A 17,895-nucleotide genomic window follows, 5' to 3' on the forward strand; every position below is an offset into this window, starting at 1 on the left:
TGATATCATATATGCCAGGGCCCCTAACCTCTGGGATTTAATGCCTGATGACTTAAGATGGGGCTGATACGCTTGAATCATCCCCAAACCATTCCCCTCTACTCGAGTCTGTGGAAAAATTGTCTTCCATCAAACTGGTCCCTAATGCCAAAAAGGTTGGGGACCACTGATATATGTGACCATCTGAACAGTCTAGGAGGTTTCCTGGAAACTTTAATAGCTTGAAAGGTGAACATCCTTCACTGAGGTGCTTTTGTTGAGTTAGTGTGAATTCTATCTGTAGTGGGAAACTCTCTACCTGAGGGCTACACATACAAGAATACGTCTTCCACCCATTTTTCTGAAATTCTTCTTGGACACTGAAAACTATCTAGCCAAGGTAAATGTATTCATGTTTTTTCCAAAATGTGAGTGCCGCATTAACCTAAGTGGTGACTGAAAATAAGCACTCTCATAGAAGGTATTGTTATGGCTGTAAATTTGACACTAGCATGGCAGCTTTCTCCATGAACCTGAACCATGCCAACTATGTTCTGAGAATACCATTAAAATTCCCCTTCGGGTAATGTGAAATGTGGCCCTTAGATCCGGGCGAGTTCAAAAGACAGAGTAAGACTCATAAATGGAAAACCCAAAAGAGGATGAAAACACCCAGGTTGTTCTGCTTTTAAGAATAAGAGTGTTACTGATAAAACCAGCTCACATTTTAATAACAAATAAGAACTCAACTTTTTTTAAGCTGAATTTTAATGAGTAAAAATAAACCCCTCACAAATGAAGTTTACATAATGCCTATGGCTGAAAATGAAGTTTTAATTTTTCTTGCTCACATGATTTTTTTCCCTTCTCTGTTCTGATTTCTCTCAGTTGAGCTTTTATGACAAAAAAACAACTGGTATTTCTCCTCATGCCCCTCATCTCACTCTAATAAAAAGCAGGAAAAAAATAGAGATTAAAACCACTGTATTAAACGTTCACTTTTGTGTTATCAGATGAACTTCATTCATTCCAGGGGCAGTCAGAGAGGAAAAAAAAAAAAAAAACAGGCAGGTTGGTTTTTAAGCTGTCTCACACTGACACTCCAAACTGTGCCAGGCAGGAGTGCCCACTGCTTGGTTAGCAACACTCAGTCTGGAAAACGTCCCTAAAGGTGTGTGTGGCCACAGCTGATGCAGCAGAGCCTACCCTGGGCTCCTTCCCCAGGGCAGCCCCACGTGCTGCAGCTGGATGTAGAAGCGCCTGCTATCGGTTCCCAGCTGAGCAAGCGGGTGAGGAGGGAGCGCTCTCCGCGACAGGTCTTTACTGTGTGGTGACAAGTTTCACAATCATGCTGATGATCCGTGACCCTCGAGGACAGGTGCACAGATCTATGCTTGGGTTTTTTATCTTATCCTGGAGGAGCTGGTCAAGTTCACAACGAAGTTCCTTTACTAATTCAGCCACCTAAAATGAAAGTTGCGATGTAAGCAGTGCTTGGACCACCAGGGGAGGAAAGGTGGTTAAAGGGAATTCTCCAGTTGTGATGCCCATTGTTCTAGGTCTCTGCTATTAATTCCCTGGGGGGAGAACGAAATGCTTTTTTTTCTTCCCTCTAAAAGTGCTTCTAAAGTTTCTTGATGCAATTATAGGAACATACCGCTCTGTAGTGTACTAACTGGGACCATTATAAAAAAGCTCCTCTGTCACATTTCATTTAAAGAAAAGATTAAATCCAGAAACAGCTTTTATGCAGTGTTCTGCATGTTAAAGCTTGACCAACTTTTACAATTAGCTCTGAGAGGAGAAGCAGGAAAATGGAGAATTAAAAATGGCAGACATTAAACCAAAAAATCTCTTTAACTCTGGAATTTTTATGCTTTGATTGGTGAGGAGGTGGGGTGGGAGCACAGCACATTGCTTGTGCTGATGTGGCACTGTGGACGTCTTGCCAACATCTGTCTGGCTCTTCCTCCACTGTGTGGCAACCTTGGAGTAGCCACTCTGATCTAATCGGCTCATGCCATGCACCAGAGTGAACGGTTCAGGGGATCCAGGCCTTAGAGGCCATGACATTCTTCAGTGACAGGAACCGGTTTAGAAGAAGAGGTGTGCCTTCAGGAAAGCAGCGTCTGTCTCCACTTTGGGGCCATATGTGCTGCCTGGACATGCAGGAGCTATAGCCATCCTATACCAGGGGCCAGCCAGGCTTTTGTCATTAAGCAGTTCAATCAAACCAACCCTGCCTGGCCCTCCTGACCTGTACTGTCCCGTGTGGCTAATCTCATGACACATGAAATGAGCCTGGTCTTAACTGAGATGTACTCTGACTATAAAATACACACCAGATTTTGAAGACTAAGTATGAAAAAGAATATAAAAATCTCAATTTTTTATACTGATTACATGATACAATTAAAACTTTTAAATGTTTTATGCTATATAAAATATATTAAAATTGTGCTATATAAAATACATTAAATTAATTTCATCTATTTATTTTTTTTAAATGTGGCTACTAGAAAAATTCTTAGGTATGTGCCACATATATTTCTCCTAGACAGTGCTGCTTTAGACTTTAAAGGGAATTCATTGGTGTATTTCACTGTAATGTTTGAATTGGTGTTTCTGCCCCCTGCAATAGAACATTAGAAGATTTCCAACGGATGCAAATGTTAAAATCTTTTCTTGAATATACTCTCCCTTAAATGTTTTCTAGAGACTCCATATACTGAATGATTTGAGACCTGAGAATAAAAACATTTAGACCCATTATCTTTATTATTTTTTTAATGGTGGCTGTAGAATCAGGGTAATTTTTACTTCTGCTCACCTATGTTTTCTCTGAATCCATATTTCTATAACAGAAAGCTCCAATACCTCACTCACAGCTTCTGTCCTGGGCTTTCCCTCCCAGTGCACTTCTTCAGCTCTTACTACAGCTCCACCCCTGGCCTTACTTCAGCCTCAGTCTTGCTCAGTGTCCCCTGCACACGCGTCATTCACTCTAACACAGCTCTCTTGTCCTTGTTCCCTGAAGGAATGCCCTGTATTTCATATTATCAGAGCCCCTTATCCCTTACCTGATGGGAAGCAGCTGCAAAGCGGATCCAACCATCATCCAGGGAAACAACAAACTCTCCCTTTTGGAGCTGCACATTCACTTGGCCTCCTCCAAACAAGACCAGTGGGTACACAGACACCATGCTGCAGTCTCGGATGAACACACGACTAGTTTTGATCTTCTCGTGGTACACCAGGTAGGGGCTGTCAAAGTGTCTGACCTGGAACATGACAGTGATGTCACTGGCGACATAAGCAGAATCCCACCAGTCCCAGGGATTTACCTGTCACCTGTCCAGTGACTCCCCAGATGACCTTCAGCCTGTACCTTCCCCTGAGCTCTAGCCTTGTACTTGCAGCTGCCTATTGGATGTCTGCACCTGGACAGCTAACAAGTATCTTGGACTTACATTCAAGGGAACTTTCCATTTTCCCATGCTTGTCGGGTTCACTAGCTCAGTAAGTGAGACTCCCATTCACCTAGTTGCTCAAGCCCACATTTGGAAGCATCCTTGATTGCTTTCTCTCTCTCTCTCTATCATCACTAAGTCCTGATGGTTCTATTTTCAAAATGCACAATGAACTGACATAGCCCCTCCACTTCTACAGCTACACCTCGTACAAACCATCGTCTCATACAGACCACTGCAGCGGCTTCCTATGTACTTGCCCCTTTGCATCCTCAGTTTCTTTTCCATACAGTGGCCACAGTGATCTTTTAAAAACCAGTTAGGGCTCAAAACCCTCCAGAGATTTCCCAAGGATAAAATCTCAGATCTTTACTGTGGATTACAAGGTCCCACACGACCTGATTCCTGCCTGCATATCGCAACTCTTCTGTCACCACCGCCCCTGACCTTCCCCCTCGTTTGCACTGGTTGCCTTCCTGCATTTGCCGGAACACACCAAATGTGCCCTCATCTCATGGTCTTTGCACTTATTTCCCCAGCTTAGAAGGTTTTCTTTTTAGATACTTGCATAACTTGCCCTTTACTTTAGTTAGGACCTGTCCAATTTTTTCTCCTTGGAGTTCTTCCTTACCACACTATGTAAAACAGCCCCTCTTGGGAAGGGGAGGGGTAAATTAGGAATACGAGATTAATAGATTCCACTGTTTATAAAAGATAACAAGGATTTACTGTATAGCACAGGGAACTATAGTCAATATATGTATAACAGAAATGAATCTGAAGCTATATACCTGATTTACAACACTGTGTTAATTTCAACTATAGTTAAAAAAAAACCCAAAAAACCCTCTCCTGTCACTCTCAATCTCTTATGGTTTTATTTTCTAACATCTGTTGTTCACCTGAGATTGTTTACTTATTTCTTGCCTGTCTTTCCCTCTGGAACCTAAGCTCCCTGAGGGCAGAGACCGTGTCTCCCTAGCTCATCTGCTGTCCTCCATGGCCTACAACAGTGCCTGGCACACAGACGGTGGCAGGTACTGACTGGATGCACGGATGACTTAGATTTACTGCAGAAATGTCATGGTAAACTCAGGAGAGGAGTGGAGATAACTTGGGCGCCTGTTTGCTAAGTACACATGCAGTGGAGAGGGCAGATGATCTCCCAGTCCTCAGATTCTTCTGAGCTTAAGGAGATGTTTTTCAGGCTTTGTTGACACTTCACTTAGTAGTTCTAGGGGCTGACCAGCCCTCACACTTCAAACTCTCTTCATTCTCTTTTCCTCCATCTCTTTATCGAGATGAAGCTTTGTTGAACATCTGCCTTCATGCTGGCGAGGCACTGTGCTAGACGTTGAGAATGTGGAAATGAATAAAATTCAATTCCTATCTTCAGGAATTTCAAAAGTCTATGAATGAGACATACCATAAACCGTAAGAGAATGCGGTAAACGCAGCAGCAGCAAAACGCATGCTGTACAGCGGTGCGGCAGGGGTAAGGGGCACCCTGGAGAGGAGCACTGGGCTTGAAGGCCAGGCAGGAGCCTGCTGGGGAATGAGAGTGCCAGTCCAGGCACAGAGAACAGTGCGTCCTGCGTCACGGCACTGGGAGATACTGCCGGTCGTCTGGTGTGGCCTGGAGCGTGACAGAGAGGGAGCTGGGGCGGTGGTCTAAGAAGGGGCTACATGTGAAAGGTTATAGGAGAGTTTACAGTAGGCTCCACATACAAAGCGACTCCACAAATGAAGAGTTTTAAACGACGGTATGACACGAACAAAGGTATGTTTTGTAAAGGTGGGCTTCCCTGGTGACTCAGACAGTAAAGAATCTGCTTGCAGTGCAGGAGACCTGGGGTTCAAAAGACCCCTGGAGAAGGGAATGGCAGCCCACTCCAGTACTCTTGCCTGGAGAATCCCATGGACGGAGGGGCCTGGTGGGCTAAGAGCCTGTGGTCCAAGAGGCCGCAAAGAGGTGGACATGACTGAGCGACTAACACTCGTGACATGCTCAGAGATGTGCTTTGTAAAGGTGACTCTGGAAGCAGTAGTACAAAGGGCTAGAGAGCAAGCACCGGACGTAAGATTAGTACTTGAGGCAAGAGACAGATGTCTGGGGTCTGAACTGAGGAAATGGCAGCAGGGACAGGAGAAGTGGGCAAATCTGAGATATGTCAAAAAGGTGGAATTATTGGGACCTGGTGACCAATTAGATTAGCATCAGGAGAAAAGAAGCAGGGTTTATGTGACTCCGGGGTTCTGATTTGGTACCATTTCACCAAGAGAAGGAACAGAGAGCAGTGAATTCAGAGATAATGAGTTTGGTTTTCCAGCTTTTGAGTTTGAGGCAACAAGAAGGCACCCAGATGGTGATTTCCAGCAAGAACTCAGAGAAGAAACCAAGGATGAGAGAGATCTGGAGTCTGTGTCAAAACGTAGGTGGCAGTGAGAACTACGATGGTGTGCTCTGGTGGTTCAGGAAGACCATGTGCCCTGCGGTAAGAATGTAAGGACAGGGACAGAACCATGCTTTCAGAGCAAGGGAGGAGAATCTAGGAAAGGAGCTGGAAGGCGATGATCAGAGAAACAGAAGTGATATTTCAGAAGCAAATAACATTAAAGATAGTGTCAAGAGGTAGGGAGGTCAGCAGTGTCTTATACTACATGAGTCAAGAATGATGAGAAGCCGGAAATTTGTTCCCAAGATTTGACAACTTGCCAGTTATTCATGACTTCTGATGAATTTAGTGGAGTGATGGGAGCAGAAGGCGTCCAGCAAGAGGCTGATGGAAGAGTGAGAGCTGAGAAGCCTGGATCAGAGTATAGGTCAAGGCCTCTTAAGGCACAGATGGAGGCAAAGGACTACATCACGACCTTTAAAGAAACAATTTTGTATCTGAAAGCAGGCTTAATAGTTCAATTTCTAGCACATCTGTGCTTATTCAACCTTCCCCAAGTCAGCACCTAAGGACAGCAAGTGATAGAACAAGGTTTGGGTGAATTAAGGGACTGTTTCTCACCCCAGGACCTGCCACATGTAAAAACAGCTGACCCTTGAACAAAAAGGCTTTGAACCATGTGGGTCCCCTTAGATTTGGATCTTTTCAGTAGCTAATACTACAGTACTACACAATCTGTGTTGGCTGAATCTGTGGATGTGGAACCTGACTGTAAGTTTACCCAGCCATCCTGACCTGATAGTTCACCGATGAAGGGTGAATGTGTACATATCCATCGTTCTTGGTGACAAACTTCAACTCATCTGATTTTGGCTGCATTCTGACAGCTCCGGTACTGGTCTTCTGAAATTTCCCCTCTGGGCTTTTCACCTAAACAATACATAGTTATAACAAAAAATATATATATGTATTTCCATTGTAGGGTATACCCCGACACAAAATCTTGTTTGAATGCCTTTGCTGCGTCTTCCCTCTCTCTGTTTCCTTTTGAAAGCAGTATAAGCATGCTTGCTTTCTTTTTTTAACCATGAAGAAGTATGGATATAACTGCAGTAGTCCTGGGTGACTATACTACACACCAGCCACATGGGGGAGAAACCACACTGATGTTTCAGGTGTGCACTGAGTATCGGGAAAAGAGATCCTGCTGGCAACACTGGCCAGGAATCCGCTGACACCTCCCATACCAGTCCAATACTTCCAAATGACTTTTTCAAAACAGCAAAAAAAAAAAACCCTTTATGAATGAATAGACTGTTTCATTTGAAACAACTGAAAAGCTTATGTGCACACACATACCCCCATATTTACTGTAGAAAGCAACAGTACTGTGTAACACAGGGAACAATATTCAATATCTTATAAGAACCTATAATGGAAAATAGTCTGAAAAAATATATATAACTGAATCACTGCTCTACACCTAAAACTAACACAATACTGTTAATCAACTATACTTCAATAAAAATATATATATACTAGGAAAAATCTCTTGTAATCTCATGATTAAGAAATAAAAATATTTGAGAAACACTTTAGTTTTCTATTAGATCTTCATAATATAGAAATGGAGACAAACAAATGATATAAAATATATACCAAAACTAATATAGGATCACTGTAATGACATGTAATAATTTAACCAATAAATTCCCTATTATTGGCGTTTTAGACCATTCATTCTAGTGCTGTTTATAATTGCAAATATTCTCCTAGCTGTATCTTTACATAAATATGCAATTATTTTCTCATAATAAATCCTTAGAAACGAAACTGCTATCTAGAAAGGGTGGATTAAAGAAATTTTCAAATCACAATCACCTAAAGCCCACAGTTTACGTGAGGGTTCACTCTTGATGTTGTATATTCCGAGGGTTTGGACAAGTGTGATACGTATCTATCGTTATGGTATCATGCACAGTATTTTTACTGCCCTAAAAATCTTCTGTGTTGGGCTTATTCATCCCATCCACCCCTGATTTTTCAATTGTCTCCATTGCTTTTACTTGAAAAAAAAATCATTTGGAGAAGCTGAAATGGTTTCAAAAGCATGCAAGCACTAAGCAAAACTAAGCCATAAAAGAATCAACAGATGTCAGCTGAGTATATAGCAAACAGCTACGAGAAGCGCTCAGTACGCTGACAAATTCACATTCTGAGGTTGACAGGGACGAGATGATCAAACCGCAAGTCCAACACTCCACTCAGGTACGGTTTCCAGAAGAGATCACAGATGTCCCATGGCAAAGCACTGACTTGATTTTGTTCTTATCTAATTTTAGCCAAGAGTAGAAGGCATGATGATGCTGAAGCTGAAGCTCCAGTCCTTTGGCCACCTCAGGCGAAGAGCTGACTCATTGGAAAAGACCCTGATGCTGGGAGGGATTGGGGGCAGGAGGAGAAGGGGACGACCGAGGATGAGATGGCTGGATGGCATCACTGACTCGATGGACGTGAGTCTGAGTGGACTCCGAGAGTTGGTGATGGACAGGGAGGCCTGGCGTGCTGCGATTCATGGGGTCGCAAAGAGTCGGACACGACTGAGCGACTGAGCTGAGCTGAACTGAGAGGGCATAATGGGAGCTGTAGTAGAATCAAATTTCGACCTAAGCCTAGGTTAGTTATGCACAGACTGGCTGACAGTGACATTTATGCCCATTTTGATTTCTGGAATATCATGTCAGAAGGATTAAAAAGGCACCTTATTTTATATAATGAATGTGTTCTTTAAGATTCTATATCTAAACACATTTGGAGAATTGAAGGATTGGAAATATAAACTAAGTTTAAAAGGCTGTGTGTGTGTGTGTCTTTAGATGTTTAATGTGAGTGTCTTAACTTACATCTCTTGGCTACAAATCAAACCAACAAGAAGTGGGAGGACCAGGAAAACATTCTGTTACCTGCACTACATTTGGATACAGAGCAGCACACAGCATTGCTGATATCAGCTTGGGGTTCTCAGCATTTGAGTTTGCCTGTGAGAGAAATACAGTGTTAATCTCATAAATAATGTGACTATTTCTGTCTGTGCCTTAGAATTTACTATTATATTTCTTTTGACTTCCATCTTAAAAGCATGTGAAAAATTATTTCTAAGAAAGCAATCTACTAGACTACATTCACATAGGACCCATTCCAAGAAGCCCACAATTACTTTCAAGATCTCTGCAAAGCAGTTATAAAGCCAGTGTTCCTAAGGATCAGTGGAGAGAAAGATTCGGGTTTGTGAGATGTTCACAATTTCTAGAAAGTATTAACTGCACTGAGAGTGACATCGGGTTCATCTTGAATTGTTCTTCCTATAGTTAAATATAAAACTATCCTTGGTTTGAAAAAGGCTGGTCTGATTAAGAAGACATTATTGGAAAGTCTGTTTTATCTCTGATGGACTCACCAAAAATCTATGTAAATAAAACAAAAATAGCAAAAGCAAGAAACAGAAAAACCCTTGTTTTTATGAGTGTTAGTTGACATTTGTGGAAAGAAGGAAATCAAGACTGCCACTAACCTATTGCTCCCAGGGCTTAAGTGAAGAAGGCCTACAGGTATTCCTCAGATACTAGACTAAGTATATGATCATTAAAGAGAAATAAAATAAGAGCTACCTGCACACACTTTACCTCTTCTCCTGTGGCATCCAATATACCATCTCCTCCTCCTTGGGCCCTTTTCTCAATTTCCCTTGCTCGGAGTCCCTCCTTAACAAAGCCAATGTCCGATAACAGTTCAGTGAACTGTCGTTTCAGGCTTGCCATTTCCTGAAACAAGTGGAGAAAGTCTTTAAGCAGAGACACTGACACATCAAAGGCAAGAATGACTACTAAAATGAATTAATTTAGTGTACAGTGGACTCATGGGTTTACCAGACAAGTATGAAGAATATCTTGTCTGTTCATTCCCAGAATGGCAGTTTTCACTTATACAAACCAGCAGACAGAGTAAAACTGTTACACAGAAATTCACAAATTTCAGAAAACCCAAAGATCATTTAATTGTTCAGTTCAGCTCAGTCGCTCAGTCGTGTCCGACTCTTTGTGACCCCATGAATCGCAGCACGCCAGGCCTCCCTGTCCATCACCATCTCCCGAAGTTCATTCAAACTCATGTCCATCAAGTCCATGATGCCATCCAGCCATCTCATCCTCTGTCGTCCCCTTCTCCTCCTGCCCCCAATCCCTCCCAGCATCAGTCTTTTCCAATGAGTCAACTCTTCGCATGAGGTGACCAAAGTACTGGAGCTTCAGCTTTAGCATCATTCCCTCCAAAGAACACCCACGGCTGATCTGCTTCAGAATGGACTGGTTGGATATCCTTGCAGTCCAAGGGACTCTCAGGAGTCTTCTCCAAGTTCAAAGCATCAATTCTTCAGCGCTCAGCCTTCTTCGCAGTCCAGCTCTCACATCCATACATGACCACTGGAAAAACCATAGCCTTGACTAGACGGACCTTTGTTGGCAAAGTAATGTCTCTGCTTTTCAATATGCTATCTAGGTTGGTCATAACTTTTCTTCCAAGGAGTAAGCGTCTTTTAATTTCACGGCTGCAGTCACCATCTGCAGTGATTTTGGAGCCCAAGAAAATAAAGTCTGACACTGTTTCCACTGTTTCCCCATCTATTTCCCATGAAGTGATGGGACCAGATGCCATGATCTTCATTTTCTGAATGTTGAGCTTTAAGCCAACCTTTTCACTCTCCTCTTTCACTTTCATCAAGAGGCTTTTTACTTCCTCTTCACTTTCTGCCATAAGGGTGGTGTCATCTGCATATATGAGGTTATTGATATTTCTCCTGGCAATCTTGATTCCAGCTTGTGCTTCTTCCAGCCCAGCATTTCTCATGATGTACTCTGCATATAAGTTAAATAAGCAGGGTGACAATATACAGCTTTGACGTACTCCTTTTCCTATTTGGAACCAGTCTGTTGTTTCATGTCCAGTTTTAACTGTTGCTTCCTGACCTGCATATAGGTTTCTCAAGAGGCAGGTCAGGTGTTTAAAAAAAAATTAACTGGATTTTGCAAAGGTCTGATTTTTTCTGGCAATGCTTACAGCCAGAAATGTAGTTTATTGTGATTGGAACCCTAACTCATGGTGCTGTGACCCTGTTCATTTTTCCTACTTCCTTTCTGCTGGGGTCCTTATAGTGCCTTCTCTGAGCTTAAAGTGGTTGGTGTTCTCTCTCAATGGATGCAGAATACCCACCTCAGAAACGCTCCCTTTCTCCTACCCTGTGGACTTGCTGGCTCATATTTTCCCCTGGGAATAGGAATACTATTAAGTGGTTTAGATTTACACACTCATTCTGTAGCTGAGCACAAGAATGAAAACAAACCTGTTTTTGGCTTCTGTTCAAATACTGGCTGTCTATCAGACAACACAGAAGCAGATGACGCCAATCAAAGGAATGGAAAGCTAAGCAATGGCTCTGTCTCTGATGACAATTTAAGTGTTTTCTTGGACTGTCTCAAGTAAAGATAGATAACATGGCAAAAATACAACTGGGATTCAAATATCCCAGAGTTCTATTTCATGACAAGCTTTTATTGGTATCTTATTAAAACTAATTCTATGCTCTAAGCTGGAATTTAGCGAAAAGAAGTAATGGATGAACCTCAAAGATCACTGAAAAATCTAAATACAGCCTGATAATCTAATCTAAATAAAGGAAAAAGATCAAATTTAGTAAATATATATATATATATATAATTTAAAGGAAACCTTTTACACTTAAAAGTCTTAAGGACTCAAGGAAATATTTATTATTGTGCTTTACATGTAAAATACCTTTAGACCAGTGGTTCTCAACCCTTGCAGCATATGAGAATGACTTGTTGAATTCACAACAAGGAGAATAAACAAATGCTCAGGCCCTACCCCTAGAGATCCAGATGTAACTGGCCTGGGGTGGAATTTGGGCATTTTGCATTTTTTTTAAGCTTCCTCAGGTGAATCTAATGTGTGGCCAAGATTGAAAATCACTGCTTTTCTTATACTTAGATTAAAGCCAAAGCCTCTGTCTTCTCCAAAGGTCTCTTTGTAGTACACCTAAAGGCAGAGAAGGAGGAAGGCAAATACTGGGATGGTTTTGAGGTCTCTTTTGAACTGTGGTGTTGGAGAAGACTCTTGAGAGTCCCTTGGACTGCAAGGAGATCCAACCAGTCCATTCTGAAGGATATCAGCCCTGGGATTTCTTTGGAAGGAGTGATGCTAAAGCTGAAACTCCAGTACTTTGGCTACCTCATGCAAAGAGTTGGCTCACTGGAAAAGACTCTGATGCTGGGAGGGATTGGGGACAGGAGGAGAAGGGGATGACAGAGGATGAGATGCCTGGATGGCATCACTGACTCGATGGACATGAGTTTGAATGAACTTCGGGAGATGGTGATGGACAGGGAGGCCTGGCGTGCTGCAATTCATGGGGTCGCAAAGAGTCGGACACGACTGAGCGACTGAACTGAACTTCACTGTCAATAAACAAATTCATTCATGCATTCAATGAATTTTACTGGGCATCAACTTGTTCTAAGTACTCTTCTAGGCACTGGGGATATAGAACTGAAGAAAACATAAAATCTCTGCTCTGACGGTCCTTATGGGGTAGAGAGCTAACTATCTGTCAGGTATGAACATTAGTTTTGTGTTCTATTCCAAAACATCATCTAATATGGAAAGAAAGTCCTTCCACCTCCCTAGCTTCAAAATTTGAGTGAAATGCAGGCTCTATAAATATATACACCATTATTATTCTGGATTTTCATGCTGCTATGGAAAGGGGTCTAAAATATTGTCACAGCAGAAGACAGAGCCCTGTCTATGATTACACAAAAGATAATAAACCTTTCTCGTGTACTCGTTTTTGACACAGTAGCCTCTGATGGACGGAAGAATTAATAAAGAAAATCTGGTTCACTATTTGTTCTTTGGTTTTAGGGAGAAGGTAAGGGATTTGGGGATGGTCATTGATACCTTTGAGACTCAATGAAAGCTTTGTTCTCTTTCTCCAGAATAGTGCACATATGTATAAGGGCGTGACTTTGGAAACAATTTCAGGGGGTTATGGATCCAGGTTAAGAATGTTTGGTATAATCACTGAAAAAAGTGATTTCTAGTAAGTAGTAATCTGCAGAATGGCTACATTCCCGTAGCCTCCACGTAAGTTTTAAACACAGATTCACTGAGAAGAGGAAAAACGGGTGAATTAAAAGGTTCAGCACAGAAGGCCTGATGTCATAGTTCAGGAGTCTGTTTTACACAGCTGGTAAAGCCAAGCATATTCCAAAAATAATATTTTCAATGTCAAGGTAGGACAAGCAAGACAAAGTTGCAGCACCCTCTGGTGCACTATGACAGCAAGTGAATAAAAACAAATTTCCACAGAACAACTCACCTGAAGAACTCTTCCTGACAAGAAGTTTTGTCTGCAATAATTATAACTTGCACGCATACCTTCTTTCATACTTAGTTGCCATCCCTAAATTTTTGAGAAAACCAAAATGTTATTCTGTCTTTAGTGCTAACTCTGGTAATAAACCTCAGCTATTAGCTTATATACTTACCTTATATGCCCGTAGAAGGGCCAGATAATCACTGTTTGCAAATGCAAATTCTAGCTTTTTCTGGTTAGCTTCCTCTTTTTTATCCCAGGGAGACACCTAAAGGAAGAAAGCCAAGTTTGAAGGACACACTTTATCCAAAGTTTCAAGTGGCACTTTGCTACTGCTGAAGTCAGGTGCTTGGGAAGTGTGTTGTGTGGGTCAGAGTACAAAGTGGGTGACTGGTTAAAAGTAATTATGGTGGTTAAGTGCCAAGCCAACAAGTTATAATTGTCTGTGTGAGTCCGTCTTCCCACTCAAAATGACCTCTATTGGGTCTTTTACTTCCTAGTGGCAAGATGTCAAAGAGCTACTCATTGTAAAAGCTACATCTAAAATCCAAGATTCTGTTAACTCTGATATCTTCATTTTATAGACTCTTTTTCATCTTTTATACTTCAGTCAGTTCAGTTCAGTCGCTCAGTCGTGTCCAACTTTTTGTGACCCCATGAATCGCAGCACGCCAGGCCTCCCTGTCCATCACCAACTCCCGGAGTTCACTCAGACTCACGTCCATCAAGTCCGAGATGCCATCCAGCAATCTCATCCTCAGTCGTCCCCTTCTCCTCCTGCCCCCAATCCCTCCCAGCATCAGTCTTTTCCAATGAGTCAACTCTTTGCCTGAGGTGGCCAAAGTACTGGAGCTTCAGCTTCAGCATCATTCCTTCCGAAGAAATCCCAGGGCTGATATCCTTCAGAATGGACTGGTTGGATCTCCCAAGAGTCTTCTCCAACACCACAGTTCAAAAGCATCAATTCTTCAGCGCTCTGCCTTCTTCACAGTCCAACTCTCACATCCATACATGACCACTGGGAAAACCATAGCCTTGACTAGACAGACCTTAGTCGGCAAAGTAACGTCTCTGCTTTTGAATATACTATTTAGGTTGGTCATAACTTTTCTTCCAAGGAGTAAGCGTCTTTTAATTTCATGGCTACAGTCACCATCTGCAGTGATTTTGGAGTCCAAAAAAATAAAGTCTGACACTGTTTCTACTGTTTCCCCATCTATTTCCCATGAAGTGATGGGACCGGATGCCATGATATTCGTTTTCTGAATGTTGAGCTTTAAGCCAACTTTTTTGCTCTCCTCTTTTACTTTCATCAAGAGGCTTTTTGGTTCACTTTCTGCCATAAGGGTGGTGTTATCTGCATATCTGAGGTTATTGATATTTCTCCCGGCAATCTTGATTCCAGCTTGTGTTTCTTCCAGTCCAGCGTTTCTCATGACGTACTCTGCATATAAGTTAAATAAGCGGGGTGACAATACACAGCCTTGACGTACTCCTTTTCCTATTTGGAACCAGTCTGTTGTTCCATGTCCAGTTCTAACTGTTGCTTCCTGACCTGCATACAGATTTCTCAAGAGGCAGGTCAGGTGGTCTGGTATTCCCATCTCTTTCAGAATTTCCCACAGTTTATTGTGATTCACACAGTCAAAAGGCTTTGGCATAGTCAATAAAACAGAAATAGATGTTTTTCTGGAACTCTCTTGCTTTTTCCATGATCCAGCAGATGTTGGCAATTTGATCTCTGGTTCCTCTGCCTTTTCTAAAACCAGCTTGAACATCAGGGAGTACACGGTTCACGTATTGCTGAAGCCTGGCTTGGAGAATTTTGAGCATTACTTTACTAGCATGTGAGATGAGTGCAATTGTGCGGTAGTTTGAGCATTCTTTTGCATTGCCTTTCTTTGGAATTGGAATGAAAGTCTCCCCTATTTCTATACCCATAATTCATGCTTTTTCCTCTTAAAAATACAGATTCTCCTTTTCCCTAGAAATTAGTGACATTAGCTGAGAACTTAATTTTCACTGCCTTCTTTCACTGTAATATACACATGTATCAATACAACATACACATGTATCAATACTATAGGTACCAGCATGTTACACTGAAGCCCTAGTATCACACTGACAGTCAATCTAAACCAACTACGGTGCTTCTTTCTAAATTTGTATATCTGCACACCTTTACAGCTAACACAGTAATACTAAAATTTTATTTATTTCTACTTGAAAATAAAATTTCTTCTGTTTTAGGAAGGCTAGTGGAGAAAGGATTACATTTGGGGATCATGCTTACAGAACCCAGCAAAGAACAAATGAACAATTTCTATATTCCAGTAAAAGAAAACAGCCAATGAGAGGCTATTTAGATTACATGAGAATAGGCAGTGGCGGTCTTGCTCACATCAGTACTGACTGTTGCTGAGTAAGCTACATCACCCAGTCTGGTCCTTGGTTTTGTTAACTGTTATTAAATGAAGAGGCTGAACTAAGATCTTTTTGTAGATCTGTGAGTTTACAATTCCATGACATATAACATTAAAATAGAAGAAAATTATTGCATCTCTCTATTCCCTATCTATCTGAGATAAGCCCTGCTGAAAATAAAGGCAGAGTGACACCCTACCCAATAACAATAACAATAATTCATTTTCAAGTCTACATGAAATACTTTCCAGAATAGAGCATATGCTTAGCCATAAAACAAAGATCGTAACAAGTTTTAAAGGACTAAAATAATACAAAGTATATTCTCTGACCACAACAGAATGAAACTAGAAGTCAATAACAGGAAAAAACTGGGAAACTCATAGATGCATGGACATTAAACAACACATGCCTAAATAACCAATGAGTCACAGAAGAACCGAAAAGGGAAATTAGAAAATACTTGAATGAAAATGAAGACACAACATACCAAAACTTATGGGATGCAGCTAAAGCCATCAGTAGAAGACAATTTATAGCTGTATATGTCTATATTAAGAAAAAAGATCTCAAATCAATAACCTAACCTTTCACTTTAAGACACTGGGAAATGAACTAAAACTGAAACAAACAGAAAATAAATCACAGAAATTAATAAAATAGAGAACAGAAAAACAGTAGGGAAAATCAATGAAATCAAAAGCCGGTTCTCTGAAAAGATCAACAAAATTAATAAACCTTTAGGCAAACTGATCATGAGAAAAAGAGAGAAGGCTCAAATTACTAGAATCAGAAATGAAGAGGAACATTACTACCAGGCTCTCAGAAATAAAAAGGACTATAAAATACTATGAGTGTTTGTATGTTAATAAGTTAGGTAATTTAGCTGAAATGGACAAACTCCTAGAAAAATGCAAATGACTCAAAAAGAAACAGATAATCTGAATACACCTATAACAAGTAAAGAGGTTGAATTATTAAAAAAACTAACCACAAAGAAAAGCTCACGTGACTTCACCACTGAATTATACCAAGCATTTAAAGAATTAATTCCTCACAAAATTTTCAAAAAAAAAGTTGGCAAGAACACTTCCCAAATTATTATGTGGCCAGTATTACTCTGATACCAAAGCCAGATAAAGACATCACAAGGAAGGAATACTACAGACCAGTATCTCTCATAAATGATATAAAAATCCTCAAAACACTAACAAAAAGAACAAAATTGGAGGACTTACACTTCCTGATTTCAAAACTTACTACAAAACTATTCAAGTTTTGTATTTTGAATCAAAATAGTGTGAAACTGGCATAAGTAAACATAATTCAATGGAATAGAATTAAGAATCCAGAAATAAAACCATATATTTATGGTTAATTGACTTTTTATAAGATGCAAAGACTATCCAATGGGGAAAGAATAGCCTTTTCAACAAATGGTGATGGGACAACTGGATAGTCACAGGCAGAAGAATGAAGTTGGACTCTTACTTCACATTATATACAAAAACTAACTCAAAATGGAGTGAAAACCATAACATAAGAGCTAAAACTATAAAACTTTTAGGAAAAAATATACAGATAAATTTTCATTACTTTGGATTTAGCAATGAATTCTTAACCATTACAGCAACAGTTTGAGCAACAAAAAACTAAATAAACTGGAATTCATAAAAATAAAAACTTGTATTTCAAAGAACAGATCAAGAAAGTGAAAAAGGCAAACCACAGCACAGGAGAAAACATTTGCACATCACGTATATGTTAAAGAACTTATATCCAGAATGTCTACAGAATGCTTAGAACTCAATAATCAAAGGACAAATAACCCAATTAAGAAATGGGCAAACTATCTGAAGACATTTCTTGTCAGATATACAAATGGACAAGAAGAAAATGAAAAGATGTTTAATATCATTAGCCATTAGAGAAATACAGTTCAAAGACCACAAATTCACAGCATGTAGGGTAGTTAAAAGAAAACAGTCAGATAATAGCAAGTGTCAGTAAGGATGTGGAGAAATTACAATCCTGATAAAATGCTGGTCAAGTGTAAAATGTAGCTACTCTAGAAGAGTCTGGAAGTTCCTCAGAAAGTTAAATAAACAGCTAGTATTTGACCAAATTATTTCACTCCTAGGTCTTACACCTAAGACAAATGAAAACATATGTTCACATA

At 40.6% G+C, this 17,895-nt stretch overlaps 1 protein-coding gene across 5 annotated transcripts in view; it reads right to left on the reverse strand.

Annotated features, from left to right (window-relative positions):
• Window positions 730–17,895, reverse strand: part of DHX57 (DEAH-box helicase 57) — a 66,333-nt gene continuing 49,167 nt past the window's right edge. For all 5 annotated transcript variants that reach the window (XM_005686520.3, XM_005686522.3, XM_005686521.3 and 2 more), the window contains 7 exons: window positions 13,465–13,560; window positions 13,296–13,379; window positions 9,529–9,666; window positions 8,809–8,883; window positions 6,641–6,775; window positions 3,060–3,260; window positions 730–1,443 (listed from right to left, as the gene is read on the reverse strand). In XM_005686520.3, the coding sequence (XP_005686577.1) occupies window positions 1,300–1,443; window positions 3,060–3,260; window positions 6,641–6,775; window positions 8,809–8,883; window positions 9,529–9,666; window positions 13,296–13,379; window positions 13,465–13,560 (873 nt within the window). In that variant the 3' untranslated portion in view covers window positions 730–1,299. The remainder of the gene's footprint in view (window positions 1,444–3,059; window positions 3,261–6,640; window positions 6,776–8,808; window positions 8,884–9,528; window positions 9,667–13,295; window positions 13,380–13,464; window positions 13,561–17,895) is intronic.

The sequence above is a fragment of the Capra hircus genome, chromosome 11 (assembly GCF_001704415.2).
Source record: "Capra hircus breed San Clemente chromosome 11, ASM170441v1, whole genome shotgun sequence".
Classification (NCBI taxonomy): Eukaryota; Metazoa; Chordata; class Mammalia; order Artiodactyla; family Bovidae; genus Capra; species Capra hircus.